This window comes from Strix uralensis, chromosome 19 (genome assembly GCF_047716275.1).
Source record: "Strix uralensis isolate ZFMK-TIS-50842 chromosome 19, bStrUra1, whole genome shotgun sequence".
In the NCBI taxonomy this organism is placed as follows: domain Eukaryota; kingdom Metazoa; phylum Chordata; class Aves; order Strigiformes; family Strigidae; genus Strix; species Strix uralensis.
Genome location: NC_133990.1, coordinates 16,034,413 through 16,060,602, shown reverse-complemented (window position 1 = coordinate 16,060,602; position 26,190 = coordinate 16,034,413). Strand labels below are relative to the sequence as shown.

Below are 26,190 nucleotides of genomic sequence, written 5' to 3'. Positions count from 1 at the left end.
CCTCCCCAGGAGTTACCTCCTGCCCGTCGCCGGTAAATGCCGGTGGCAGCAGGACGGCACTGGGGACACCCCAGGTAGGTAAAGCCCGGCTCAGCGCGGCCACTCACAGCTCTGGCTGCGGGACGGTGCCACTCCGCAGGGTGGCCAAAGCTGTCTTGTTGGGAGCCAGGCTGTGCTCGGCCTCACGGCCCTGTCGAGCTCCTCTGGGCACCCTTCCTCTGCCTCTCCAACATCTGGCTCCTCCGAAGGCTTCCCAGCCGGCATGGCACGGAGCTGCAGGCTCTGCTCCTGCCCAGGTGTCCCCACACGTCCCATGTGTAACCCCCTGCTCCCCCGCTGCGGCTCGGTGCAGAGCCGGGTGATCTCGGGGTGCTCCCACGTGTGGGAACGGCTCGAGCCCAGCCTGGGGGGCTGCAGCAGCTTCTCCAGCCCCAGCCCCCCCTTGGCACCCCCAGCTTTAGGCCTGCTGGAAAGTGAGGTAGGAGAACATCCCGCATGCAGCAGCCCTTGGCTCATCTCTTCTATCCACCACTTGGGCAGCTCGGCCCAAGGGCTCTGCAGGGCAGAGCAGCTCCAGCTTAACCCCTTCCCCAGTGCTGCTGGAGGGGACGGGGCTGGTGGTTCCAGCTCATTGACAGCCCCGCTCAGGCTTGGGCTCAGCCTTGAAGCCCACCCAGCGAGCAGAGCTGCCTCCACTCTGCAGCAAAAGCTTTTCTCGGCAGGTCGCTGTGCCGGTGCCCCGTCCTCACAGGCCCCGCTGCCGCCATCCCGCCTGCTAAACTCTGCCTTCCTCTTTCTCTGCAGAAACCCCTTTGCCAACGTCCAGCTGAAGCCAACGGTGACGAACGACCGCTCGGCTCCGCTCATCAGCTGATCCGGGAGCGCTGGCACCCGCCGTGCCATGCGGCACTCGCCGCCACCTCCTCGCCGCTGCATGTCCGGCTTTCCAGGACTTCATTTTTAGGCGGAGTTTATTTAATCCTGCTGCTTTGAAAGCCAAAGGCTAAATCTAGTGCCCTAGTTCTCTCTTCTCTAGACTCAGCTTGTTCCTCTCAGTGGCAGAGGGTCAAACCGCTGCCGTGTAGCCTGTCCTTTGCCCCCTCCCTCCGCTCCCAGCGTGTCCCGTAGCCAGGTTTGCTTCTGGGCTTAACAGCAGCTCGCCAGGGCTGGGGGAACGGCCTCAGCTGGAAAACAGCTCTGCAGAGGCGAGCTGCGCTTCGGGCTCGCAGCGATGGCAGAGGGGAGATGCTCCCCCTTCTCCCCCCTGCCCGGCCAGGAGGGACCCCTGGGACAGGCAGGGTAGGCAGGATCCCCTGTTCCAGCCAAGGGGGCGGTGGGAGCTGTAGGCAGCTCCCAGGCTCCTGCGAGACCCCAGCCGCCCGCCCCGCGCTGGGAGGTGGTGGGGTGCTGGCACGCAGCCCCCACCGGGACAGGGACAGGGACGGCTCCGCTCCCAGAGCTCCTGCGGCACCAGTTCTCTGTGTCTAGTAGGGTATTACGGTACTGCTGTAAAATATAAGCTAGAAAAAAAACAAAAAAACCCACACTTTTGGAGGTGAGGGCTCTGTTTAAGCGTGCCTTGGGGTGCCCGGCGGTTGAAGGGGTGCTCCCCTCAAGAAGGCTCTCCCATCCAGACCTCTTGCTTGGCTGTTTGCTCTTCCTCTATTACTAGGGCTGCATGAGAGAGAGAAATAGATAAATATACATATAAATATATATATATATATATATATACACACAGTTGCTAAGCTTATTGCCAGGGTGTGTGCCCCCGAGCGCGCCCGCTCCTGGTCTGTTCCCACAGCTGCCGCTTGCCCCGAGTCGAGCCAGCACAGCGGGGGGCGGGGGGGGGGGGGTGCAGCACCCTCAGAGGTTTTGCCTTTTCCGTTGTATTTGTCATTTTGCACTTTTCAATCGCTGGCGCACCGTGGCCCGTTCAGCGGGGGCTTTGCTGAGCACAGAGACCCCCCCGGGGTCCCGGTCGGGTGCGTTGATCCCCTCCGATGGGTTTTGCAGCTCCAAAGTGGCTTCTCCTGCGACCGCCCGGGCTCTGGCTGTGCACAAGGGTCTCTGGTTGACATGTGCCGCTTCTTCCCCTCCCGGGGGGCTGGAGCAGATGGATGGGGGGGCCAGACAGGGCAGGGGCGAGGGGAGGGGCTCTGCTGGGGTGGGAGAGGGCTGGGGGCTCACAGCCCGCGGCAGGGTCAGGCCTGGGGTCCACTGGCCCAACACCATCCTCTTCTAGCCCCATGCTGGGGGCTGCAGCCCCCACCTCCACCCCCACCCCACCCTGGGACCCCTGGGCAGCCACCCCAGGCTCCAGCCAGTCCCTCCCGCCCCCGGGGCTTTGCTGCACCTCCTGGCTTGGTGGTACCTGCAAGATGTAACCTGAAATAATTTTTGATGAGAAAAAGTAATTTATGAGCAATAAAATCTCCCCCCACCCTCCCACCCCCAGTGTTTCCCTTGGCCGGAGGCATCTGCCCAGAGCATCTTTGGGCTCCATCCCGGGCAGCGCCTGGCAGCTGCCTGCGTGCGGGGCAATGATCTGGGCAGGAAACAGCTTAAGATATTTTAAAAACTTTATTATTGGCCCGATGAGATTTGACACACATGCTGGGAGCTGTATGGAAATCAGCACTGATAAAAAATACAGCAATTATGACCCGTATTGATAAAATAGACAATGTAATAATAGCCTTTCTATTAAAAAAAATATCCAAGCCACAGCTCTGTCCTCATGCTGCCCTCCAGAGGCAGGGACCTGCGGCGCCATAGACCAAACCCGGGCTGCAGGGAGGGGGGGGGACACACACAAAGTGAGGGGGGGGTCCAGGACCAGTATCCCACCGCCCTGGGTGCCTGGGGAAGGCGGGGGGTGTCGAGCAAACCACACAACCCCCCCCCTCGCAACGCTGAGCGAAGCCCCCGCAATGCAGGCAGGGGTGGGGGGTGGGGGGGATGTGCAGGAGGGTGGGTGCTGCAGGAAGGGCCCCCCCAGCACAGAAACACACACACCCCGCATGTGCTGCACCCCACCACCACCGATGGGTGCTGCACCCCCGGAGGAGGGGGTAGCCCCCCCCCTCCCAGCTGCAAAGTGTTCAGCAAGGAGCTTGGAAGAGCAGCGCTGGGGCTGGGGCGGGGGGGGGGGCGGGGGGGGGTGGGGGGGGGGCGTTACAGGTTGGAGCTTAAATAAAACACTTAAATAATGGCAATGGGTGACTTGGCCACCGGCTGCCAGGGAGAAGCAGCCAGCGGCGGCGGTGGGGGGGGGGGGGGGGGGGGGGGCACGGGGCAGGCACAGCTGCCCTGGGTTTTGGGGTTGAAGCTGGGGTCCCCCTGGAGGGGAGGGGGGGGGGCACAGCCCCCTCGGTCCCTCCAACAGCCTCTTGGGCGCCAAGAGGGCCCCAGTTGGGGACCATGGGGGTGGGAGAAGGTGGGTGAGGATGGGAACGCCTGTGCCCGGCACCAGGCTGGGCCCCGAGCGGTGCCAGGGCTGTGCCAGGCCGGTGACAGGCTCGTCCCGCGGCACCGTGCGTCGGCGTGGCACAGAACCCCCCCCCAGCGCCAGCCCCGTCCCACGTGGGCACACGTGCTGGTGTGCGTTCGTGCACGCGTGTGTCCGTGCACGAGCACGTGTGGCCTCGGCCCATGTGCACGGGGCGGTGGGAGCTTGGCAGGGGACGGGGGGGGCTGCAGGACGCGGGGTGGGGGGGGTGGGAGGGCGAGGGGGGGGCATTTCTCACCTCAGGGTTTGGTCTATAGACCCCAAAGGAACCAGCCCTGATTTCAAGGTTTCGCTCAGCTCCGCTTACTTCCATTTCCTTCTGGAAGCTGGAATTGCACAATTATCCTAAGCCTCAAATGAATTAAAAAACAAACAAACAAAAGAACCTGAACAAAGAACCACGAGCGCCCCCCCCCCCCCCCGTCCCCACCCCCCCCCCCCCCCCACCCCCCCCCCCGCCGACTCATTACGTCTCTTTGGCAGCAATAACTTAAAATCGCGTCAATGTGGGTTCAGTCGACAGCAAGTTTTGTTTTTAGGGTGGGTTCGGGTTGATTTTTTTTTTTTTTATCCTTTTCTTTAAATACAAAAATAGTCAGGTTGACAGGTCCCAGGGGGTGGCAGGTCCCAGCTGGGACCCCCCCTGCCAGCCCTCCCCGTGCCGCTCCCCGCCGCAGCAGGGCAGGGGTCCCGCCAGCCCTTGGGGTCCCTTGCCAGCCCGGGACTGCTCCCCAAAAAGCAAAGGGGGGGGGAGCTCCCCGCCCCCCCCAGCCCCCCCCACCACGCTGTGCTGCCCACCCTGGGCACGGGGGGCACGAGAGCCAGCGGCAGCCCCGGCACAGGGAGCGGGTGTGCTCGGGGTGACATCAAGCAGTGGCGGGTGGCTCCTCGCTGGGGACCACCGTGGGGCAGCCGTGGGGTGGCCAAGCCGGTACGTGGGGCTACCGGCAGTGAGGTGCAAGGTCAAGTGCACGGCACAGGGCAGGGGGGGGCAGCACAGGGGTGTGGGGACATACACCACGTTGGGGAGCACACGTGGGCAAGAAGCCAAGGAGGGGGGACTTCGCTGCGGGGCAGGGGCGGGGGGGACGACACGCCGCAAATGTTAGCAAGGTCAGGGCACTACCCTTTAAATGCTATAATTTTTATATATATATATATGTCTATATATATATATGTGTCTTTTATACACGCACACGCACACAGCCACCCGCACACGCACGCGCACCCTCGGCCGTCACCCACCGCCTGGCCCCGGCCGCGTCGGCCCCGCTCCCACTCACAGCAGCAAACGAGCTCCTTTCGATAAAATCTGCCTAAAAAAAGTCCAGCGCGCGGTCTGGGAGCCCACGGCCGGACCCCACGCCCGGCCCCAACCGTCCTCCACCACCCGGTGCCGGGGCGATGCCCGGCCGGCGTCCTGGCTGGCTCATTCCCGGTCGCCGTCTTCGCTGCTGCCTGCAACGAGCGGGACAGGCGGCGTGAGAGGGTCCCGGGGCTCCCACGGGACATGGGTGGGCAGGGCAGGGTGTCCCCCCAGGGGTGGCAGGGACTCACCTCCTATGGAGTCCATGTCCGAGTCGGAGACGTGGGTGATGGAGAACCGGGAGACCGGAGCGGGCGAGACGGTGAAGCGGGAGAACTGGATGGGCAGCACCTGCTTCTGCACCGGCACCAGCGCGGGCACGGCCGGGTCAGGCTCCGCCGGCGTCCCCGTCAGCGAGGCCATCAGGGACGGCTTCACCGGCATCAGCGGGAAGTCGTCGTCCCACTCGAAGCCGCCACCTGTGACACGGAGCGAAGGGGCTGAGCCCACCACCAGGGTCACCCACCGCCGCCCCCCTATAACCCACCCACCCCACCCCCCCCCGGCCTCTTACTCTCTTCCGAGGCGTTGCCGTCCGAGGAGTCGTCCGAGGCGCCGAGCCTGTCCGCGGGGCTGGGGGGGCTGTCGGTGGCGGGGGGCTGCTCCGAGGGCTGGGGGGGGTCTGGGAAGCTTTGCTCAGCCAGCTCCCGTGTGGGGCTTTCCTGCAGGAGGGGAAGGGACCCTCGCTGGACACGTGGGGACAGCACCCGAAAATGCCGCGGGGCTGTGGCCAGCGCCCCAGCTCTGCCCACCCCGTGGCCACCCACCTGGTCGAAGAGGTAGATGGTAACGTCATCGTAGAAGGAGACGGCCTTCTTCTTGCGCTCCAGGTCCTCACAGAAGGCCTCAGAGAGCAGGCTGGGCATCTTGAGGAGGCTGCGCAGGTTCCTGCCGCTCTGGCTCTCGGCCACCACGATGGGCACAGCCGTCGGCTCCTCCTCGCTCTCCTCGCTTTGCTCCTGGATGTTGTAGCAGCGCAGTTCCTCGTCCGACTCGTCGCTGTCTTCCGTGTCCTCCTCCTCCTCCTCCGGCTCCTCACGGCGCTCGGGGGCGGCCGGCCGCAGCTCCCGGGCGGACGGGAGTGGGGAGAGGCCCGGGGGTGACTCACCCTCTGGTAGCAGCGTGCTGGGACCCCCCGGCGCGTCGCCCATCCCCGTCCCCAGCCCCGGTTCCCCAAGCCCCAGCGCAGGGGGCACAGTCTGTTCACCCCCAGCTGCGGCTCCCCCAAGTCCAGGGACACCCTCGGGGACGCGGGTGGCGCTGATGGCTGCCGACTCCCCGGGGCTCGCTGGCACCGGGGTCAATAAGAAAGTCTTGGGTGACGCAGAGCCCAGGGGACAGACGTCGCCGTCAGGGCGCGGGGAGCTGCCCGGCACCAGCCCCGTGCCAGCGGGTCGCTCAGTGCCAGGCGCCTGCGCCATGGGGGCGGCCGGGGAGGTCCCGGCCTTTGCCCCCTGCCAGTCCCCCACCAAACTCTCCACCACTGGTGTGTCTGCTGGCACCGCAATGCCAGGCGCTGCCAGGGGGCTGCCGGGTGCCCCCGGGGGGTGCAGCGGGTCCTCTCCCAGCCCAGGGGCTCGCCCGAGGTCCTGCGCAGGGGACCGGGGACCCTCCTCTGCCTCGGGGGTCCGGGACCCGTCGCTGTCCTCCTCATCCTTGGGGCCGCGCTCGGCCTCAGCGTCGTAGTCAGAGAAGTAGGCAGAGTCGCGGTAGGGGTTCTTCTCCGCCAGGCTGTGCAGCTCGGCCCCGAGGGAGGTGGAGAGCCGTGTTTCGGGGGCCAAACCCTCACCCTCGCCCCCCGGCAGCCCCGGGGGGGGTTTCCCCAGCTGGCTGAAGGCCTCTGGCTCTCGGGGCTCGTGGGGTTCTTTGAGGACGAACTCGGGGGACTCGTTGTTCTCGGTGTCGTAGCCGCTGTCGAGGGCTTTGGGCTGGCCAGTGGGCGCGAAGGCGGTGGGGCTGAACACCTCGCAGGAGCTGGCCGTGGAGGGGATGTCCAGCGACTCCAGGGAGTCCGGTGTCCCCACCTGCTTCTGCAGGGACTTGAACGCTGGGGCCGCCTCTGCCCGCTCTATGTAGTCCCCGGAGAAGTCGGTGAAGACACCGGAGGTCAGCTCCGCCGTGTCCTCGTCGCTCCCCTCCTCCGCGCTGGGGAAGCTGGTGCTGGAGAAGGTCTTGTCCGGCGTCCGCTCCACGTCACCGGCAGCACACGTGCTGCTCTCGGCAGCAGCTTCCCCGGGCACCGGCGCCTCGGAGGCCTCGGGCGCGGGCTGGGCACTGTCTATGCCAGGCTCGGCGGCGGGGCCGGGGTTCGGGGTGGTGGCGCCAGCCATGGGGGCGGCCTCCCCCATCCCCGGTGCCGCTGCAGCGAGGGGCAGCGGGCTGTGGGCAGGGCTGCTCCCCTCCGCGTTCTCATCCGGGCGGGCATCGTGCTGGGCCCCCGTTCCAGCTGGTGGGGCCGTGCCGGGGCCCCACGGCGTGCCGGGGCTGCCAGCCAGCGCTGCTGCCTGCGAGCCGCCGGAGGTTGATGAGTCACGGCTGTGCCAGGCCTGGCGTCGCGGGGAGGGCGAGCGGCACGGGGAGGAGGAGCCGCCGGCCATGCTGGGGGGCTGATCCTGCCGCAGACGGCGGAAGTCGTGGCCTGGAGGGGACCCCCCGAGCTGGGGCTGGCCGCGTGGCACGGTGCCCAGAGGCTTGGCCATCAGCCCCCGGAAGGTGATCATGCGGCGGTAGCACCAGCTGTCGCTGGCCGGGGGCTCGCGGGACGCGGGGCTGCCACTGCCGATGTTGTTGTTGGATGAGCTGTTGGAGGCCCAGGGATGCTGCTGAGCCGGGGGGCTCAGCGCCTGTGGGCGGGGGGCACCGGGGGGGCTGTCCTCGCCCAGCTCCAGCGTCACGCAGTCTGGCCGGGCCCCGCTCTGCCGCCCGCCCGGGGGGGCTGCCCGCGGCTCCCCGTACCCCCGGGGGCTGTAGGCGCAGTTCACCGACGGGGAGACGCCGAGGGGGTCAGTGAAGATGCTGGGCTGGAAGGTGGGGACGGGCCAGTCCTGGCTGCCCAGCTGGGTGGGCTCGTCCTCCAGCAGGTACCCCTCGGCCCCATGGCTGGGGGACGGCTCGTAGCCCCGCGGCTCCTGGCCGGGGCAGGGGTAGGGGTAGTACTCGGCACACTCCCAGGAGCCCTCGCCCGCTGGCGCGTGGCCCAGCAGTGGCTCCATGCTGAGGGAGACGGTGGGACTGCTGTCGGAGTCGTAGGCGCTGCCGCTCCGGGCACCCTGGGCTCTCCAGCAGGACGGGGGGCGCGGGGACCCCCGCTCACCCGCGGGACTGTAGGCGCACATGGCGTAATCCAGCTCGGCGCTGCCCTCCCCGGGCCCCTCGATGCGGATGTAGTACTCGCTGCCGAGAGAGGGGCTGTGGGCGCCCAGGATGGGCACCACGCCGGGGGCCGGCAGGCCGGGGCAGCCCGGGGGCTTGCACTCGTAGCAGGAGGGTGAGACCCCCAAGCTCAGGCGCCCCGCGGTCGTGGCCGGGTAGTAGAGGTCGTGGTAGCGGGCGGCACTGCTGGGGCTGAGGGACCCCAGGGGTGCCTGGAAGTGCTCGGTCTTGGTGTGCTCCCACTTGTACTCGAAATTGAGGCCGTGGCTGGTCTCCATAACGGTGAGGATGTCGTCGCCGTCCGAGGGGAAGCCGTCAGCCGAGAAGTGCTCCAGCAGCGGGAAGGAGGAGAGCTCGGGGCCGTGGTGGCTGGCGCTGGCGCTGCCGTTGGGTTTCATGGAGTTCCAGCGCTTCTCAAACTCCTCCTCGGCCTCTGTGGCCCCTTTGGCGCAGAGGTAGGAGAGCAGGAGGTGCACCTCCTCCGCCGTCGGGCGCTGCTCCGGCTGCAGCCAGCAGAACTGCATCACCTCGTACCTGCCGCAGCGAGGGGCGAGGGTCAGCCCCGGCGCCCCCACCACCACCCCGCCCCAAGCGCCTGGGGATGGGCGGGGGGAGAGGGAGGGGGCAGGATGCGGCCCAGGGTCCTCACCAGCGCTCCGACAGCGAGAGCTTCAGCTGGGGCTTGGGCAGCTTGAGCTGCTGCTCTTTGATGGCGTAGGCCAGCACTTGCCGGTCGGAGTAGTGGTCGTAGGGCTGGCTGCCCAGCTCAAACAGCTCCCAGATGGTGACGCCCAGCGACCTGCGGGCACGGCGGGATGCTGGGGGCACGGGGACACCCCCACCCCGCTGCCGGGGCGGGCAGCCCCAAAGCCAATCCACCCGACGCGTCCCACTGAGGCCGCCCTCGTGCCAGACACCCCCCGCCCCGGGCCACCAGCCTGGCAGCAGCCCCCCCCCACCCCGTACCCCCCCCAGACCGCGCTCACCAGATGTTGCTGGACTTGGTCTGGTCCACGATGAGCAGGTTGCCGTGCACTTCGTCGATGAGCTCGGGCGCGATCCAGCGCAGCGGCACCCACAGCTGGTCGGCCGTCACGAAGTAGTCGTCCTGCCAAGTATGCAGGGTCAGTACGAGAAGAGAACGTCAAACCTACACGTAAGGGACTGGCCACACCACGGCAAGAGCTGCCCCCAGCCCCACCACCAACCCCCCATCCTCCCCAGCCACCCATCACTTGCACTCCAGCACCCTGATGCCCCCCCCAGCACGTGCTCTGCTCCCTCTGCCCCAGCGCCCAGCACCCACCTCTCCCTTCTGCCTCCCATCCTTCCCCCCTGTCTCCCCATCCTGAGCCCCCTCCAGCCCCCTCCACTCCCCAGCCCCAGCCCTGCGATCTCAGCTGCAGGCAGCCAAGAGCAGGCAGGACAGACAGGCAGCAACCCCCAGGCTGATGTGCTGGCAGCTGCCTGCAGGGACCTGGCCCTGGCAGAGGGGCACGTCCAGGCCAGCCCAGGCAGTAGCGGGGAGCCCTGGCTGCATCACACGGCGCTCGGGGGAGGGGGGGAAAACCCCTCTTTGTGCTCAAGGGGAGCTGCCAGGCCAAGGGGGGGACAAACCTGGGGGCAGCCTGGTCCTGGGGTACAGAGAGTCCCTCACAGGGTGGTCTGCAGGACAGCCCCCCCCCTCTCCACTGCCCCAGCAAAGCCCCTGGGTGAGATGTGAGCATGGAGAGGGGTTGCAGTGTGTGTGTGTATCATGGGGTCCCGGCATGCAGCACCCCCCCCCGCCCCTCCCCAGCCCCCTCTGCCCCCAAACCAGCCTTACTTTGTACTTGCAGTGCGAGAGCCCGTAGTCTCCGATCTTGACGGTCAGGTCGGCAGTGAGCAGGCAGTTCCGCAGGGCCAGGTCGCTGCCAAGCAAACCCCGGGGCTGTCACCGCTGCCACGGCAGGCAGGGGGGGCACCCACCGCCTGGGGGGGCCGAGGGTCTGTGCTCAGGGAACCCCCCCACTCCCCAGGCAGCACCGTGGGCTGGCAGCGGGAGCGGGACGGCTGCGCAGCGGCGGGGGCCCAGCGGTCTCACCGCCAAACCCCGGGCGTGCCGATAACCAGCCACCAAATGCACAGCAGGAATGCCTGCGCGGCTCCAGCTGCGCCTCCAGTCTGTCCGTCCGTCCGTCCGTCACACGCTGAGCCAAGCAGAAAGTGGGTGGCCCCGGGCAATGTGAGCCCTGGCACAGGGCCGGGCTCCCAGGCAGCTGCTCCAGCCCTGGAGGGGTCACGTAGACGGGGCACACGCGAGACCCCCCCCGCCCCTCTCCGGCGCGGCACAGCCCCCCCCTAGGCCTGTTGGAAAGTCCCTCACCAGCACAGCTGGGGACCCTGCGTCCCCCCAGCCGCAGCACTGGGCACCCACCCGCAGAGTCTGGCTTGGGTGGGGCAGATCCGGTGGCCCCCGATGGCAATGCACCCCCTCCTCAACAAAATCACTGATGCTGGAGTCTCCATCTGCAACTCACTCAGCACCAGGATATTGTTGGGCAGGAGGAGCAGCGGTGGGGCAGGAACGCCGGCGTCTTGGGGGACCCCACATCTTCAGGCCCCTGCCCCGATTCCCCACCCCGGGGTGCCAGGCCAGCCTACCTGTGGATGTAGTTGTTCCTGTGGAGGTGCAGGACGCCGCAGGCCACCTCGCACGCCATCCTCTGCAGCGTCAGCGGGTCTGGGGCCATGGCCTCGGCCCCCCGGCAGCTCCGCAGGTACCCCTTCAGGTCACCCTGCAAGGGCAGTGTCACCGTCACCCTCCCCAGTGCTCAGCTCACCGAGGGGGTGGGGGGGTCAGCCATGCCCCAGCCCCACGGCAGCACCCTGGGGAGCAGGAGAGGGTGCAGGGGACGTGGGGGACTCACCAGCGGGCAGAACTCCATCACCAGCAGGTATGGGGTGACCTCGGCGCACTGGGCCAGGCACTGCAGCAGGTTGGTGTGCTGGAGGGCCCTGTGCGGGGCAGAGCAAGGCCGGGGGGGTGCACGTCAGCCCCCCCATCCCACCCCGGGAACCGTCTCCCTGCCTCCTCTGCTGCTGCGCTGGGGGCTGGCGCGGGGGCTGCCGGGAGCGGGTACCAGCACGTCCCAGCGCCCCGGGACGTGCCACAAAGGGACATTTGTTCAGCTCTGCTGGGGCAGGGAGCAGCTCTGTGTGTCCCCCCCGCCCCAGCTTCGTCCTCGCTCTGCCCCCGTGACCTCGCCGCAGCCTGCTGCCTCCGCGCCACAGCCACCGGGTCCCGGTCCTGCCGCAGCGAGCCCCGGGCAGCCGCGTGACGGGGCCAGGACAGAGCTGTGCTGCCCGGAGAGCTCGGCTGGGCACCTCCACGGGGCAACCGGCAGCCAACGGTGGCATGGAGGGGCCCAGGTACCATCCATCAGCATCCCCACTGCCGGTGGCACCGCGGAGCCACCCGGGGACGTTACCTGTAGGGCTGCGCCTCCTCCAGGAACTGCATCTGGTCCTGCACACTGGCGCTGGCCTTCAGCTCCTTCACCACCACCTGGGTGCTGCTGATGCCCGAGTTCACCTCCCCCAGGAACACCTGGGGCGAAGGAACAGGCTTGTCCCCTCCGTCCTCACCCCACGCCCCATCCCGCAGAGCCCAGGCCCCGCAGCCAGCGCCCCAGCAGGGTGTCCCGGGGTGGGGGGGACCCCCTGCCCCTCACCTTGCCAAACCAGCCGTGCCCGATCTCCTTCAGGTAGAGCAGACTCTGCCGCCCCAGGTCCGCCGATTTGAGGAGCTGCACTGTAACAGAGCACATCCAGCTGCCCGCACGCCCGCCTGCCCGCCCGCGTCACCCCACGCTCCCTGCCGAGCTCTGGTGTCCCCACCGTGCCACCCACTACCCCGGGGGGGCTCCAGAGCAGCCCCCACAGTGGCCATCCCCAGGCACCCTGTAGCCAGGGCATCCTCCTGTCCGGGCATCCTCCCGCAGGCATCCACCGACGCAGGGTACCGCTGTCCCCAAGGAGCTGGCTCCCTGCCCCTTCTCCTCCCCAGGGCCCTCAAAGCCGAGCCCTGCGGGAGCTCTGGCATATAGCCCCTCCCCGGCCCCCCCTCCCCACCCCGGCGCAGGTCCTGCCCCTCAGGCACCCATGCCAAGGGTGGCAGCAATGGGGCCATTGTTGGGCTGCACCGCGCCGCCTCGCACCGCGCCGGCCCCCCCCCCCCCACTGCTGCCATTCCCCAGGCCGGGGAGCGACCCTGGGTGGGAGGGGGCTGTGGCCGGGCACCCCCCCACATTCCTCTCCCACTCGTGGGCTTGTTTACGCAGGACCGGGGCTGGCGGGTGTCACAGTTTGGGGTCCCTGTGTCCCGTCCCACCCCAGTGGGGTGCACGCTGCTGCCCCGGGCCAGTGCCATGCCTGGGCCTGGGGACAGGCCACCAGGACCCCTGCACAGAGAGACAGTGGCAGCCCCCTCCCCCTTCAAAGACCACAGCTGCCTGTCCCCTGCCCACGAGTAGCTCCTGCCAGAGCCGTGGCTCCTCAGCAAAGGGGACCCACCATCCCCACCTCATCCCACAGCCCGGTGATGCGGGACCCCCAACCATGGCGCACGAAGGGGGCGTGCCCAGCCACCTGGCTTACCCCCCCCCCCCCACCTGGCTTACCTGAGCGCCCTGGCTGCTTGGCCATGGGCAGGGAGACCTTGGTGAGGGGCAGGACGTAGACCTCGGGGCCATGTTGGGGGGCAGGCGAGCCCTGGGCCGAGAGCTCCGTCACGTAGTCGTCCCCCTCGGCGTTCTCAAACTCCTGGGCCAGGGGGGACACGGCGGGGGGGGGTGGGGGGGGCACACACCGAGCAGAGACAACTGACCCTGTGGGTTCCCTGCTGCCGGCACCCCTCCACCTCGGCACTGCCCCCGGGGAACGGGGACCCCAAAATCACCCAACCCCCTGGCACACCCCCCCCTCCCACCCTTCCATGGGGATGGCCCTGGGGCAGGCCCCCCCTCCCCACCACCCCATCCCATTACCTGGCTGCGCCCTCCGGCCAGCCTCCAGCTCCTGAAAGCCGCCTGGGCGAGCAGGTAGGCGATGGTGAGCATCTCGCCCTGCTCCGGCCCAGCCCTGCCTCATGGTGCTGCCAACCCCGCCATGCGCCGCGACCCGCCGGACACGGGCAGCGGCCGGCCCCGGCCGTGCGCCCCTATATAACCGGTGCGGGGGCACGAGGGGGGTCATTGTTCCCTTGCGGCGTGCCGAGGTGCTGAGGCCGGTGTGGGATGGTTACACAACGGCCCAGCATGTCCGTCCCCCCGCCTGACCCCCCTCCTGCTGCGGGCGCCACAAGCCTCCACAAAAATCCCAGCAATTAGGGAAAAACCGTTTCTCGGCACATTCTGTGCCTGTGAGGTCAGGGTGCCTCCCACCCCCGGGGGCGTGCGGGTGGGACTGCTGCGGCCCTTAACCATGGCGTGGCCTGGCCCCGCACGGAGCCGGGAGCCTGGATGGGTCAGGATACGGCCCGCAGAGATGCTGAGCCCCACAGTGTCCATGCTCTGTAGAGCCAGGAGGCCAGATGGGTCAGAATATGTGGTGCTGAACCCCGCAGGGTCCATGCTCTGCAGAGCTGGGAGGACAGATGGGTCAGGATACGACCCCCAGTGATGCTGAACCCTGCAGTGTCCATGCTCTGTAGAGCCAGGAGCCTGGATGGGTCAGGATACGGCCCACAGAGATGCTGAGCCCCACAGCATCCAGGCTCTGTGCAGAGTGGGGATCCTGTCTGGATCAGGATCGGGCCCACAAGCATGCTGAGCCCTGGCAGCCTCCGGGGAGGGGGCTGAGCTCCCCCTGAGCAACGCTATCCTGAGCCGGGACACATCCTGCACCGGCGCTGGGTCTGGCCCTGGCAGCCGGGATCCTCCGGGCACCTCTGTCCTTCGCTGGGCTCCCAGGGGGAAGCCCCCCCCACCCCAGTCCCAGCGGGGTTTGGGGGAGGCCCCCGCTCCCCCCGTGTCCCCCCGTCCCCAGCTCACCTTGAAGCCGATGTCCCCCTTCTTGCAGCACAGGCAGGCCAACATGAGGAAGATGAAGGTGAAGAGCCCCGAGAAGGAAACGGCCACCACGGCCAGTGAGGAGGACCAGGAGAGCTCGCTAAGGGGGGTGCCGTCTGCGGGGACAGGGGGGGCTCAGGGCACAGGGGGGGACAAGGGAGGGATGAGGCTGTGCCGGGGTGGGGGGTCATGGGATGCAGGAACATATTGGGGCTCACGGGGTGGGAGCACTCGTTGGGGTGGGGGGTCCCAGCACCACTGTACCCCCATTTGCTGGCTCAGCTCGCGGCCAGGATGAGGGGGGAGCCCAGGAGGGACCCCCAGAGCCGAGGCAGGACAGAGCCTGCACAGAGGGGGGATGGGGGCACAATCCCCGCAGCCGCAGGGTGACAATGACACCCCGTGGAGGGGGGCCTGGGCCGGCTCGGGGGTCCCCAGCCCAGCACCCCCACCCAGTCAAGCCCCCCTCAGGCTTTGCCCTCTGGCGGGTACGGCAACGGCCTCAGCCGCTCCCCGGTGCCCAGGTCCTGCCCTGTCCCGCAGACGGACCCCCCCAGGGGAAGGGTCTGCCAGAGACCCCCCAGCGCTGCCGGTACCCCCCGACCCCGCTCCCCGGCCACCAGCGACAGCTCTGCCTCTGCCCCACCGCTGGGCAAACCGCAGCTCCTGCCCCCGAGCCCCGCGCCGGCTCCGGACCCGCAGCCCACCGGGCACGGCGATGGCCTCGCTGCCACTCCCGGCTGGGCACCGGCACCCTGCAGGCACCAGCACACCCCAAATGTGGCACCCACCACCCCCCTCCATCCCACCCCACGGCTGCGTGTCCCCTCGGGGTGACAGGGAGGACGGTGGCAGCCCTGGCCCAGCTGCGCGGCCCCGCCAGGCCCCCGCCTGCAGCTGCCACATTACTATTCTGCCCTGATCCTGCCCGAACAACCGGCGCGATTGTGGTGGGAGGAAGCCGGAAGGGCCATGGCACTGCCAGCGGCACCGGCCTCGCCGGGGACCCGCACACAGCCCCGCGGTGCCCCCCGCGGTGCCCTCCCCATGGGGGCTGGGACGGGTGCTCAGCCATAACCCCCAGACCCAAACCTCCCCCCAGCGCCACGTTCCCTCCGTGAACCACGACACCTCGCCCCATCACCGGCCCCGTGCCGCGACCGTGCCGAGGCGCGACGCCGCGCTGCCGGTTCCCCCCTGCTCCGGCGCGAGTCTCAAAGGGCACAGAGGGGCTGTGGGGGGGGAAGGTCCCACCACCCCGCTGCCCCCCAGGCACTGCGGGGTGTGCGCATGGGGCGCCCCAACTCCTGGCACGGCGGCAAGTGGACGCACCGGCCCCGCGTGCTCCGGCGCAGCCCAGGCCACACCAAACTCTTCGCCGGCGCTTGCGAAGGAGCTCGAGAGCCATCTTCTACGGCTCGTGGATGCAAAGCCGAACCTGGGAGGAGCGGGGGGGGGGGTGGCGTTCCCCCTCCTTTCCGCTGGTTTCCATGGTGAACACACTTTGTACCGCGAATGTCACCATTTTCCCTGGATAGTGGGACAGCAAGAGAGAAAATGACTCACTGAAAAGAGCCTTTTGAACGTCGACGGGGAGCAGAGCGCGGCGGCAGAAGCCTTTCCAGCGGGGACCATCAGCTGAGCCGGCCCCCGGCCCCGGCTCGGGAACTGCAGCTTGGCAAACCAACCTCTCCCCAAACCAACGGGCCGCTGAGGGCCGGCCCTGCCTCAGTTTCCCCACCGGTACAACCGGCGAGCTGGGAGCCGTGACCAGCTGCCCCCAGCCTGGTCACCACCGCGACCCACCGCCACCGGGCAAGCGAGCGCTGCCCTTCCCCGTAACCGATGGGTGACGCGGCCTCGGTTCAGAGGCCAAACACTCCCAAAACCAGGTCAAATGCAAAACCGGCACCAGCTGCTGGAGCATCAGGACACCGGGACCAGGCCTGGCCACTTGCGGTGGGAAGGGCCCCACCCAGGGCTCTCAGGAGAAGCCGGGGTCCCCCCCGCATCCTTCCCCCCACCCCGCGGCTCTGCTCCCCGCTCTCCCCGGAGGAGCGGGGTCCCCCGGCATGGCACCGTGCCCTCCTCAGTGCTTGGCACCAGCCCCGGGCAGCCTGCTCGGATGCCTGCCCGCTGCGACGGCCTCTGGGTCAAGGTCGGGGTGCTCAGAGCCGGCCCGAGCCGAGCTGGGGTGCAGGGGGGCGCACGCAGCACCGCAGCAGCGCCACTGGGGCGGGGGGGTGGCTGCACCCCCACAGCTGAGCCCCGCACACGGTGCCAGCACAGGCACCAGGCGGGGGTAGGTGGGGGGGTCACCACCCTAGGGGGGCCGGGACCCCAACACAGTCCTGCCTGGCACCGCCACAAACCCCACCACCACCACCCCCAGCCACGGGGGTCCCTTCTGCACCCCCCAAACTGCCCACGCAGAGCCGGCCTCGCCACGGGGGTCAGGCTGAGAACAGCCAGTTCAGTGCATCCTCCAGCCTGGTCAGCAGGAACTGCTGCATCACTCAGGCAGCCCCCAGCACCCAGGGGGCCAGTGACCCACCCAGCAGCAGGGCTGGCATGCACTGGCAGCTGGCTACAAGCCACGGAGACCTCTCACCCCGGCCAGCCCGGCAGGGTGGGGACAGGCAGGGGGGGCTTGGTGACAGCAGCAGGGCCACAGCCCCAGCCCCGGCAAATGGGAGCAGAATGGCAACGGAGCGAGACCGGGGGACGCCGGCTGCAGCGGGGCGCAGCGGGGCGCAGCGGGGTGCAGTGGGGTGCAGTGGGGCGCAGATAGATGCAGAGGGGTGCAGTGGGGCGCAGAGGGGTGCAGTGGGGTGCGGCAGGGTACACTCTGCCCTCCCACCCCCCAGCGCTGCTGCCACACACCCCGCAGCTGGCCCAGCCCTGCCTGCACCCCCCAGCCTGTTGCGTTGCCCACGCGGCCCAGATCGCAGCCCTGAACGGCCAGTTCAGGGGCGGGAAAAGTCGGGGGGGGACACCCAGGCGCGGGGTCCCGGCCCTGCAGCACGACGCCGTTGCCCGTTCCGCCGGTCACCGTGCCGGCAAGCGGAGCAGGGCCCTTCCCGGTGCCTTTGCTGACTCACGTTTGGCGGGTGGCTGCGGTCGCCTCGCCGGCCATGGCACGCTGCCGCTGGACCGCTGGGCGAGCTGGGGCGATGCTGCGGCCGCCGCTCGTCGCTCCCCGGCGGAGAGCGGAGCCCGGCACGGCGAGCGACGGCTGACGTGTGCGGAAGGGACGAGCCGGGGGCTCCCGCAGAGCCCGGCGACAGCTCAGGGCTCCCAGCCCAGGGGGAAGCCACGGGCAGGCAGCGCCCAGCTCCTGCCCACCCAGCCGGGTACAGGCAGGGCTGCCCAGCGCCCTCCCCGAGCGGGCAGAGCGCAGGCGATGGCTCCAGGGGTGAAAGCTGCGGGGCACCGTCGCGACCCCCCCGCTGCCGCCTGGCCTCTCGCTGCAGGACCTGGCGCAAGCCGCAGCCCCGTGCCTCAGTTTCCCCACCGAGGGGCTGCACAGGGGCGAGGGCTCGCAGGGCTGCCCGGGAGGTGGCGGATGCTCCCCGGCCTCAGGAGCGTGGGCTGCCCCTTCCCCTGACCCCCCCCCAACTCCCACCCCACCCCAAGAACCTCCTGGGCTGGGCTGCAGCACCCTGCGGCAGGTGCCCAGCTGGGAGAGGCAGGATTCGGGCAGGGTGCAGGGCAGGATTTGGGCAGGAGCAAGGCAGGATTTGGGCAGGGCAGGATTTGGTCAAGGAGCAGGGCAGGAGCAGGGCAGGATGTAGGCAGGAGGAAGGCAGGATTCAGGCAGGGTGCACGGCAGGATTTGGGCAGGATTCAAGCAGGGAGCAGGGCAGGATTCAGGCAGGGCAGGATTTGGGCAAGGAGCAGGGCAGGAGCAGGGCAGGATTCAGGCAGGAGCAGGGCAGGATTCGGGCAGGAGCAGGGCAGGAGCAGGGCAGGAGCAGGGCAGGATTCAGGCAGGATTCAGGCAGGATTCAGGCAGGGTGCAGGGCAGGATTTGGTCAGGAGCAGGGCAGGATCTGAACACAAGGGACCCATCGGCACCACCAGCCACACGCTCCCCTGCCCCGGCAGCGCTCCCGGCACAGCCCCAGCCCTGGTAGCGCGTTAATCCCCGGGTCATGGGCAGCGTCCAGGAAAGCAATTTTACACCCCAGAGGACGAGCACTCTGCTCACCCACACGCAGCCAGGCGGCAAGAAACCATCCGCTGCCATTTAGCACGCAAACGCCCCGCTGCTCCTCGCGGTCCCTCTGCAGCTCCCGAGGGAAACTGAGGCACCAGGAAACTGGGTGGCAGGGGGAGAAGTAGGGTGGCCCCAGCTGCTGCACCCCTGAGCCTGGATCTCCCCCCTCCACAGCAGCAGCCGGGAGCGGGGTCAGGGCTGGCACTGCCCCTCGGTGCCCCCCGGGAGCCCGGCCCGAAGCCGGTACCCGCAGCACCCTCCACCGAGCCACCGCGGGAGCCCCCCAGCCCCTCGCAGCGACCGGCCGAAACCAGGGCGCAAGGAAGCAGCACCCTGTACCCCCCCCAGCCCTGGAGACCTTCTCCCACCAGAAAGAGCCAGAGCCATTCGGGCAACCTCTCCGGTGATTAATAGATTGGTTAATTTTAAATGCAAGGCACGCCTTGTTAATCTGTTCTCCTTATGTATCTTTTAATGTGGGCTTATTTAACCAACGCAGAAGTATTTTAAAAGGATTGATTCTTGCCTCTTAATTCTGGTTTTATCATCTCGGGATGAATTAGCAGTAAAAAAATAATTAGATGGAAAATAAAAAAAGATCATCCATCATTTTCTAACGTGATGAAATAAAAATTAGGACTGTAATAAGTACAGGCCAAGCCGCATCATTGTTGTGCGCACACCAAGCGTGTCAGCCTGATTAGAAACAAAAAATCCAGTTCCTCCATCAAAGCCTGCCCTGCCGCAGAGCTGGGTTTCCAGCCGACACAGCCCAACCGCGATCCACTTTCTCCATTTTCCGAGAATATAAAAATATATAGAAACGCACGCAAAGCAAGATTCGGTGGATTATTTAAACCAAATTCTCTTGTTTAGTGGTTTGAACCAGGGGCAGCGAAGCCTCCCGTGCCGGCAGGGATGTTACAGCTGCACCACGGCAAACCCGAGGGATGGGGAGCGACCTTGGCCCTTGGTGCCGGGAGCGGAGCCGGTGGCTGGGGCTGCCCATGAGCGTGGCACCGCGGTCCCGCTGCCGGCAGCGTGTGGCACCGGCCGAGACGCGGCTCTCGCCAAGCGGCAGAGCAGCGTTTACGTAACAGCGGGAGAGAGGCAGCGCGGAGCGGGGCAGCCTATTTTTATCAGAAATGCTCGGCGGCGTTATGAAACGAGCTTTGGCTCCAAAGCAAAGCGGCAGAGGAGCAGGGCCCCGTGCCAGAGGTGGCCGAGGGGCGAGCGGGCAGGGGGATGCTCTGGGGCATGGGGGTCTGGCCCCCGCCACGGGGCACCTCTCCCTGCCACCGAGCCTCGAGGTGCTGCGGCGGCGAGGCCGGGGGCTCCACGGGGGCTCCCCTCCCACCTGCTCCACAGCTCAGAGCCACGCGGCGCCGGCGCCGCAAGGATCGCCGCGCTCCCAGCAGCACCCAAGGGCACGGCACAGCCCTGCACGCCCAAACACCACCCAGGCAGGTTGGGTGAGGGGTGCGGAGGGGACCCTGGGGATCACCGGCCACGGGACCAGAGCCGCCTCGAGCCGCGGTGGCCTGTCCTGGCCCCAGGCAGCAGTGTGAGCCGAGGGCCCTGCATGGCCCTGCCAGGGGGGTGCTGGGGAGACCCCCGGCTCCCAGGCAGATGCCGGGGTGTCCCCATCATGGCCCTGGTAGGGAGCAGGACGCAGCGTCGAGGATACTCAGGGCACGAACCAGAGGGGTGCTCAGCACCAAGGCAGCCTGGTACCCCTCTGCACCACGCCAGCTCTCAGCCAGCCCCGCAGCGCCCAGATCACCCATCACCCATGTGCATGGGCACACACAGACTGGGGAGCCCTAAAAAAACCTGCTCTGCCGTCGCGATGGCGGCGGGAATGACCCAAAGCCAGAGCAGGTCCCAGCCCGGCTCCCCAACACCCGCCTGGGGCACAGCCACCGCAGCCTGTGCGGGGGGAGCGCCGGGAGAAGCACAAAACCTCACAGGTATTTCAGAAAGACGAAGGGCTGCAGAGGCCGACACGGTGACCCGGCAGCGGGACATCCCGGCAGAGCCGGGACGGGAGCCTGGGAGCGCTCCTGCCCACGGGAGAGCCGGGCCCTGCCCGGCCAGGCGGGCAGCGCTGCTCCATTTACTGCGTTTGCCCACACTGGAATTTTCCTTTGCTCCAGTAATTAAAACAAACCGCTTTAACACGGCTGCTGGCACCAGGCTGCGGAGGAGGATGCCGGCCGAGGCTGGCAGAGGGGACGGGACGGGAAGTGGGACCCCCCCGACGCTCACTGCCTTCATCCCGCGCTGGGGGATGGTGGCTCCGCAGGAAATCCTGGACCTGCTCCCCCTTCCTCCAGTGCAAAGCTCTCCCACACCGCCAGCCCCACGTCCTCTCCGTCCCTCGGCCAGCCCCGAGACCACCGGGAGCCCCACGCCAGCTTAGGTGCAAGCCGAGATGTTCCCCGGCCCCGCCACCCCCCCAGCTGTTAGGCCAGGCTGGAGCAGCTCTCGGAGCTCAGCTGATGGCAAACGATATTATGTCAGTAATTGCCCTACGACAGCCACGCCACACGCTCCGCCAACGCTTCCCTGGGCTGTCAGGGGGATTAATGCCCAGAGGAGATTTATTTTCCTGCCAGCAGGCACGCTGAGTCAGCACAGCTCGGCTCCTTGCAGCGCCAGCACCGTCACCCTCCAGCCCTCGCCACGGTGACCCCGGCGAGGTGCCGGCTACCCCAGCCTGGTGCCCCGCACCGTGTCCCCGCAGGGTCCCTCCAGCTCGGCCCACCCCCGTGAGCAAAGCCCCGTGCCGGAGCAATCGCCGGGGCAGGAGCAGTCGGAGATGAGCAGCGGCTGCGGGGCACGGCCGGGACCTCCCTCCCTCCATCCCAGGCAGCCGAGTCAGTGCGGCATGGAGTAGGGACAGGCTCAGCTGCGGGACAAGAGTGGCCCAACGGCCCCGTTGACTTGACCTGGCGGGGATTTTCCAGCCCAGGGAATCAGCAGGATGGCGAGGCAGCATCACACGAACGAGGCAAAACCTGGGAAGCACGAGTCGCCCGCTCTGCAGGCAGCCAGGCCCTGGCTAAATGCAGGAACCCCCCCTCCAGCTCAATACAGACCCCTCGTGTGAGCGGGAAGGATGCGGCACAGCACAGCCCCCGCCACAGCCCCGAGCCGGGCAGCACCTTGGCGGTGCCAGTTCTGCCCCACGAGCCCGCGAGCTGCTCTGGCACACAGTGTCCCACGGAGAGCCGGGAGCGGCGGGCAGGGAGCCCGTGAGTCACAGCCCGCTCCCCGCCCCGGGAGCGCGGAGCCCTTTCAACCCCGGCGTATTAATTTCTCCTAATTGGCTTTGACAGGGATCCGTATCGCCATCCAGAACGCAATCGCCTGTGTGCGCTGGGCGGGGGCGCGGGGAGGGAGCGGCACGCGGAGGGAGGGAAGGAGGGGAGAAGCGGGGAGCGAAGTGGCACCCCAGGGGAGCAGCGCTGCTGCTGCCCGGATCCGTCCCTGTGCCGAGCGGGGCCCAGCTGCCCACCAGTGCTGTGCCAACGCCACCTCCCAGGGCAGCCCAGGCTGTGCCGGGCACTCGCCACACACCATCCCAGCGCTGCCCATCCCCGGCATCCCCGCAGGCACCGCGACTCACCCCTCGCCTGCGTGCCCAGCTCCTGCTGCCCGCCAGCCCAGACAGACGGACGGTCCCCACGCACCGTGCCCTCGCTGGAAACATGCGGCGAGAGGGAACGGTGGCCACGGTGCCGCCCCGGCCATGCTGGGCGTTAACGCCTCCCGGTTGCCACCACCTTCATCTCCTGTCCCAGGAGCTGCCACCTCCCTGCCCCAAATCCCCCTTTGGCATCCAGCCTCAGCGGCACCTTCCCCCTGGCATCGCCGGCAGCACGGGCGGCACCAGGGTGGGAGCACAGGGGGTGCCCAGCCCTTGGTCCATCTGGGTGCTATGGCCTGTTTGTCACGATGGTCCCCTAAGTCCTCTCCCATCCTCATGCCAGGAGTGGCCGGTGACGCCAGACGCGGAGCACCAGCGCTCGCTGAGCTGTTGCTGCCATGTGGGTTGGGGCAGAGGACAGCAGCATGTGCCAGCCAGGACTGGAAACAGGGCTGGGGGGACCCCCACCCTCCCTCGGCCTTGACCCCCATCCCCAGCCAGCACCAGAGCTCTGGCTGACCCCAGCGCAAGCGCGCTGCCCCGGCACACAACCCCCCCAAACCGTGGGGTCCCACAGCCAGAGCGGGGAGCAGTGACACCGCAGGCACCGGCAGCCAGTGACGCCTCATCAGCCACTGCGGGAGGGGGAGAAGGGCCAGGAAGGAAAAAAAAGGGGAAGAAGAAATAGGTGGGGGAGAGAGGATGTTTCTCACGATTTCAAAACACACTCCTGGGTCTGAGACGGGGAAGTGAGGGCTGGGAGTGGGGCAGGCAAGCAGGGCAGGCAGGGCAGGCAGCAGGGCGAGGAGGGCAGCAGCCCTTTCCCCTAGCAGAGACGTCCTCGTGTCCTCGAGCAGCTGCCATCGGCTTCACTGCAAGAGGACGGGGTGCCGGGGACACCAAAGCAAAGCGCTGCCCACCCGGGTGACACAGGGGAGGCGACGCTTCTGCCCGCTCCCCTCCAAGCAGCGTCCGCTCAGCTGGGCTGCGGCAGGTCACGGCACTTCCCAGGGCAAGGAATGGGCACCCAAATCCCACGGGAAGGCTCGGGGCAGGCGGTGGGGTGGCCGGTGCTCCGCTGGTGGCTCCGCTGCTCCATGCACCACGCGGGAGCATCTCGGGGACTGGCCTGTGGATGGGCGAAGCAAGACGAGAACCACGAGGCCACTGGGCTGGGAACCCTCTCCGGAGCCCCCCACAGCAAACGCAGCCCCCCGAGCCAGGCACGCCGGGACGGGCAGCCGGCACATGGCACGGACACATCCAACAGCTGAGCTGAGCCTGGGGGTTGGCACATTCCCCTCGGCACCCCCACGCCCAGGTGACACTGCTGTCACCGTGCCCGGCCTCGGCACTGTGGCTTCCCACTGTCCCTGTCTCCAGGGAACGTGAAGTCACCGGGCCGGGAGCATCTCTGCTCCCCTCGGCGGAGCCAGAACTCCCGGTCCTGGCCCGGCCACGGTGCCGCGGTAACCCCGTGCCCTGCAAAGCGCTTCCAGGCTGGCACAAGCAAACCCCATGGGCTGGCGCGGGCAGCTGGCGACGCGGCGCAGGCAGGAGGTGCTGCCAAAGGGATAAAATCAACAAAGCCATGAAATAGAGAATACGGTTTGTCCCCCCCCTTTAACTCCTCTCCTTGCCAGTAACCGTGGGTGGCAGCCGTACGGCGGCGGCCGAGCCCTGGGCCCGGGCACGCGGCAGCGTGGCGACGGGCAGCGATGGAAACCTTCTTGCAGAAGGATTTTTAAATCAAACATGCCCTGCAAATCCCCAGGTTGACGGGATTAGCACAGCAAATGGGGCGCCTGACAAAAACCCAGAGCAGAATCACGCCGGAGGCTGAGGACAGTAAACAGGGCTCCGTTCCCAGTGCTACCGCATTTTAGATGCAAATAAAGAGGTTTCCTCCTGAACAGAAATCAATGCCGAGCAGGCTGGGAACAAAGTCTCCGGCAATGGGGACGTGGTTTGGTGAGTCCTGACGTGGTTCATGTTTAAATCCCTCCACGGATTCAGAGCGTCAGCAGCTGCCAGACCCAGGGCCGGGGAGCGGCGTGCGGCGCGGGAAGGGCTGGGAGGGATGCAGGAGCCCGGCACCGACAGCCAGAGCCTCCGCCGGCCCCGGCAACGCTTCGCCTCCTTCGTGGTGATGGAGGAGGTGACGGGAGAGGTGTGGGAACCGTCAGGGAGCTGGACCCTGACCCACGTTTTCCCCGGTTTCATAAACAAAGGGCCGGTGCTGAGCTCACCGCCAGCCCCACCGGACCTCCCCGCGCCTCGCCGGGGGCTTCCCACCTCCGTTGGTCCCGCGCCCAAGGGGCTCCCGGTGCCCGGCGCGGGTGTGAGCCCCGCAAGCCGGAGGGACACGAGGCAGCTGCCGGCGTTTGGCCACCGAGGAGGGAAAAGCAGAGGGAGAAGAGGGGGGAGGCTGCTGCTGCGGCAGCCCCAAAACACGCGCACACAAAAGCCAGCCCCTGCTCCGCTCCCGCGTCTGCAGCATCTTCCTGCAGCTGCGACGCGGCCGAGGCCGTAACACGGCGCCTTACATAACCGCCTGCGCCCCGAAACACCCGCTCCCCGGCCCCCGGCTCCTCGCCGAGCCCCGCCGGCTCTCCCAGCCCAAAGGGCCACCACTAGCCCCCTGGCCGGTGGTCAGGCAGGCATCGCAGGCTCAGCCCCTGGCACCATCTTCCTCCCTCTCCTCATCCCCATCACTCCTGTTGTTATTATCCTATTTTCAAGCCGGGAGATGCCTTCAGAGCCCCCGGGATTCCTCCGCGCGCTCCAGCCCGGGGAACAAAATGCCGCCCGGTTGCGGCAACGGTCCCCCCCGGCCCCACCGAGGCGGGCGAAGGCGGCGGGTCCAGCCCGGCTGCCGGGACCGGGAATGGGAATCCCGAAACGTGACATTTCACGGTGATGAGGGCGAGGGGATGCTTCGCTCAACCGTGCACCGGCAAAGCAGAGACGAGCGAGGGAGCCGCGGGGGGGGGGAACGGGGGACCCCCGAGGGCACCGGGGTGGGTTCGGGGTGGCGGGGGGAAGGCGGAGGGGGGGGGCAGCGGGGCTGCGGCACTCACCGGGGTCGAAGTGGGAGCTGAAGGCGAGGCTGGGGCTGAGGAAAGCGGCCGACATGGCAGCGGCGGCGGCAAGGCGGCCCATGGCGCGGCGGGAGCCTCACGGCCGCCGGCTGCCGCTGGCCCCGCGCTGGGCACGGCGGCGGCAGCGGCGGCGGCGGCGGCGGCTCCTCCTCCATGGCGGCCGCCGCGGCCCCGCGCCCCGAGCCCCGGGGAGGGGCCGCGCCGCCGCCGAGGAGCGGGGCTCCGGCGGGCGGGGGCGGCAGGTGCCGGAGCTGCAGCCCCGGGCCCGCACCGGGACCCGCCGCTCCCCCGGGATGCGCCGCCGCCGCCGCGCGGCCCGGCCGGGACACCATCCCCCCCCCCCCATTCCCCACCCCCCAACCGGGACCGGGACCCCCCCCCCCGCCCCCGAGAGGCAGCCGCCCCCCCGCTCCCGGCGCTGTTCCGGTGCTGACCCCGCCGGTTTCCCAGGACCGGGGACAGGATGAGCGGCTCTGCCCCCCCCAAGCCGTCCCCTCGCCATCGCCCCCCCCCCAGCCAGCCCCACACGATCACACCCCACGCTCCCACCCTGCACCCCGGCTGGGCACCCCCACCCCGCACCCCAAATCTCTGCCCCTGCTGCCCCCCAAACCCAGCCTGGGATGGGGGGAGCAAACTCCCTCCAGCAGCACCTCCAGCCGGCGTGGGGTCCCCATCGGGTTGGGGGGGGGCTCCCAGCTCGGCCTCGTGCGCTCGATGCTCATGGGACTGCACCCTCCAAACACGGGACCCCCCCTAAAATCCAAACGGTCCTGACCCCCCTGTGGCTTTACCCATGGCCCTGAGCAGCTCCCAACCAGCTCCCCCCCACCCTGGCAAAGCCACGGGTGCAGCCGGTCACCGAGCCCACCAGTCACTGAGCCCACTGGTCACCGAGCCCACCAGTCACCGAGCCCAC

The 26,190-nt window shown here is 68.2% G+C and overlaps 2 protein-coding genes across 14 annotated transcripts in view; one reads left to right on the top strand and one right to left on the bottom strand.

Moving 5' to 3' along the window:
• Positions 1-2,729, top strand: part of BAIAP2 (BAR/IMD domain containing adaptor protein 2) — a 47,834-nt gene extending 45,105 nt beyond the window's left edge. For all 7 annotated transcript variants that reach the window (XM_074889643.1, XM_074889652.1, XM_074889642.1 and 4 more), the window contains one exon: positions 805-2,729. Coding sequence is in view for 4 of the 7 variants with exons in the window: in XM_074889642.1 (XP_074745743.1) it covers positions 805-874 (70 nt within the window). In the remaining 3 variants the exon portion in view is untranslated. The remainder of the gene's footprint in view (positions 1-804) is intronic.
• Positions 2,565-25,396, bottom strand: AATK (apoptosis associated tyrosine kinase). Of its 7 annotated transcripts, none has more exons than XM_074889635.1 (14): positions 25,251-25,396; positions 14,282-14,415; positions 12,911-13,052; positions 11,963-12,042; positions 11,720-11,838; positions 11,159-11,246; positions 10,893-11,026; positions 10,075-10,159; positions 9,236-9,375; positions 8,899-9,048; positions 5,645-8,783; positions 5,392-5,539; positions 5,069-5,317; positions 2,565-4,969 (listed from the first exon to the last, which is right to left on the bottom strand). In XM_074889635.1, the coding sequence occupies exons 1-14, from the start codon at positions 25,330-25,332 to the stop codon at positions 4,941-4,943; spliced, it is 4,719 nt and encodes a 1,572-aa protein (XP_074745736.1). In that variant the 5' UTR covers positions 25,333-25,396; the 3' UTR covers positions 2,565-4,940. The 7 variants fall into 7 exon arrangements, with proteins under 7 accessions (XP_074745736.1, XP_074745739.1, XP_074745738.1 ...); XM_074889638.1 differs by having other exon boundaries at positions 5,069-5,296; XM_074889637.1 differs by having other exon boundaries at positions 9,236-9,357.
• Between the last annotated feature and the right edge of the window lie 794 nt (positions 25,397-26,190).

Coding starts and splice junctions, on each gene's coding strand:
- AATK (XM_074889635.1), bottom strand. CDS start 25,332: ATGGGCCGCCTTGCCGCCGCCGCTGCCATGTCGGCCGCTTTCCTCAGC. Junction 13,053..14,281: donor AGGGGGACATCGGCTTCAAG/GTGAGCTGGGGA, acceptor CCCCTGGCCCAG/GAGTTTGAGAACGCCGAGGG. Junction 5,318..5,391: donor CGGCAACGCCTCGGAAGAGA/GTAAGAGGCCGG, acceptor TGGTGGGCTCAG/CCCCTTCGCTCCGTGTCACA.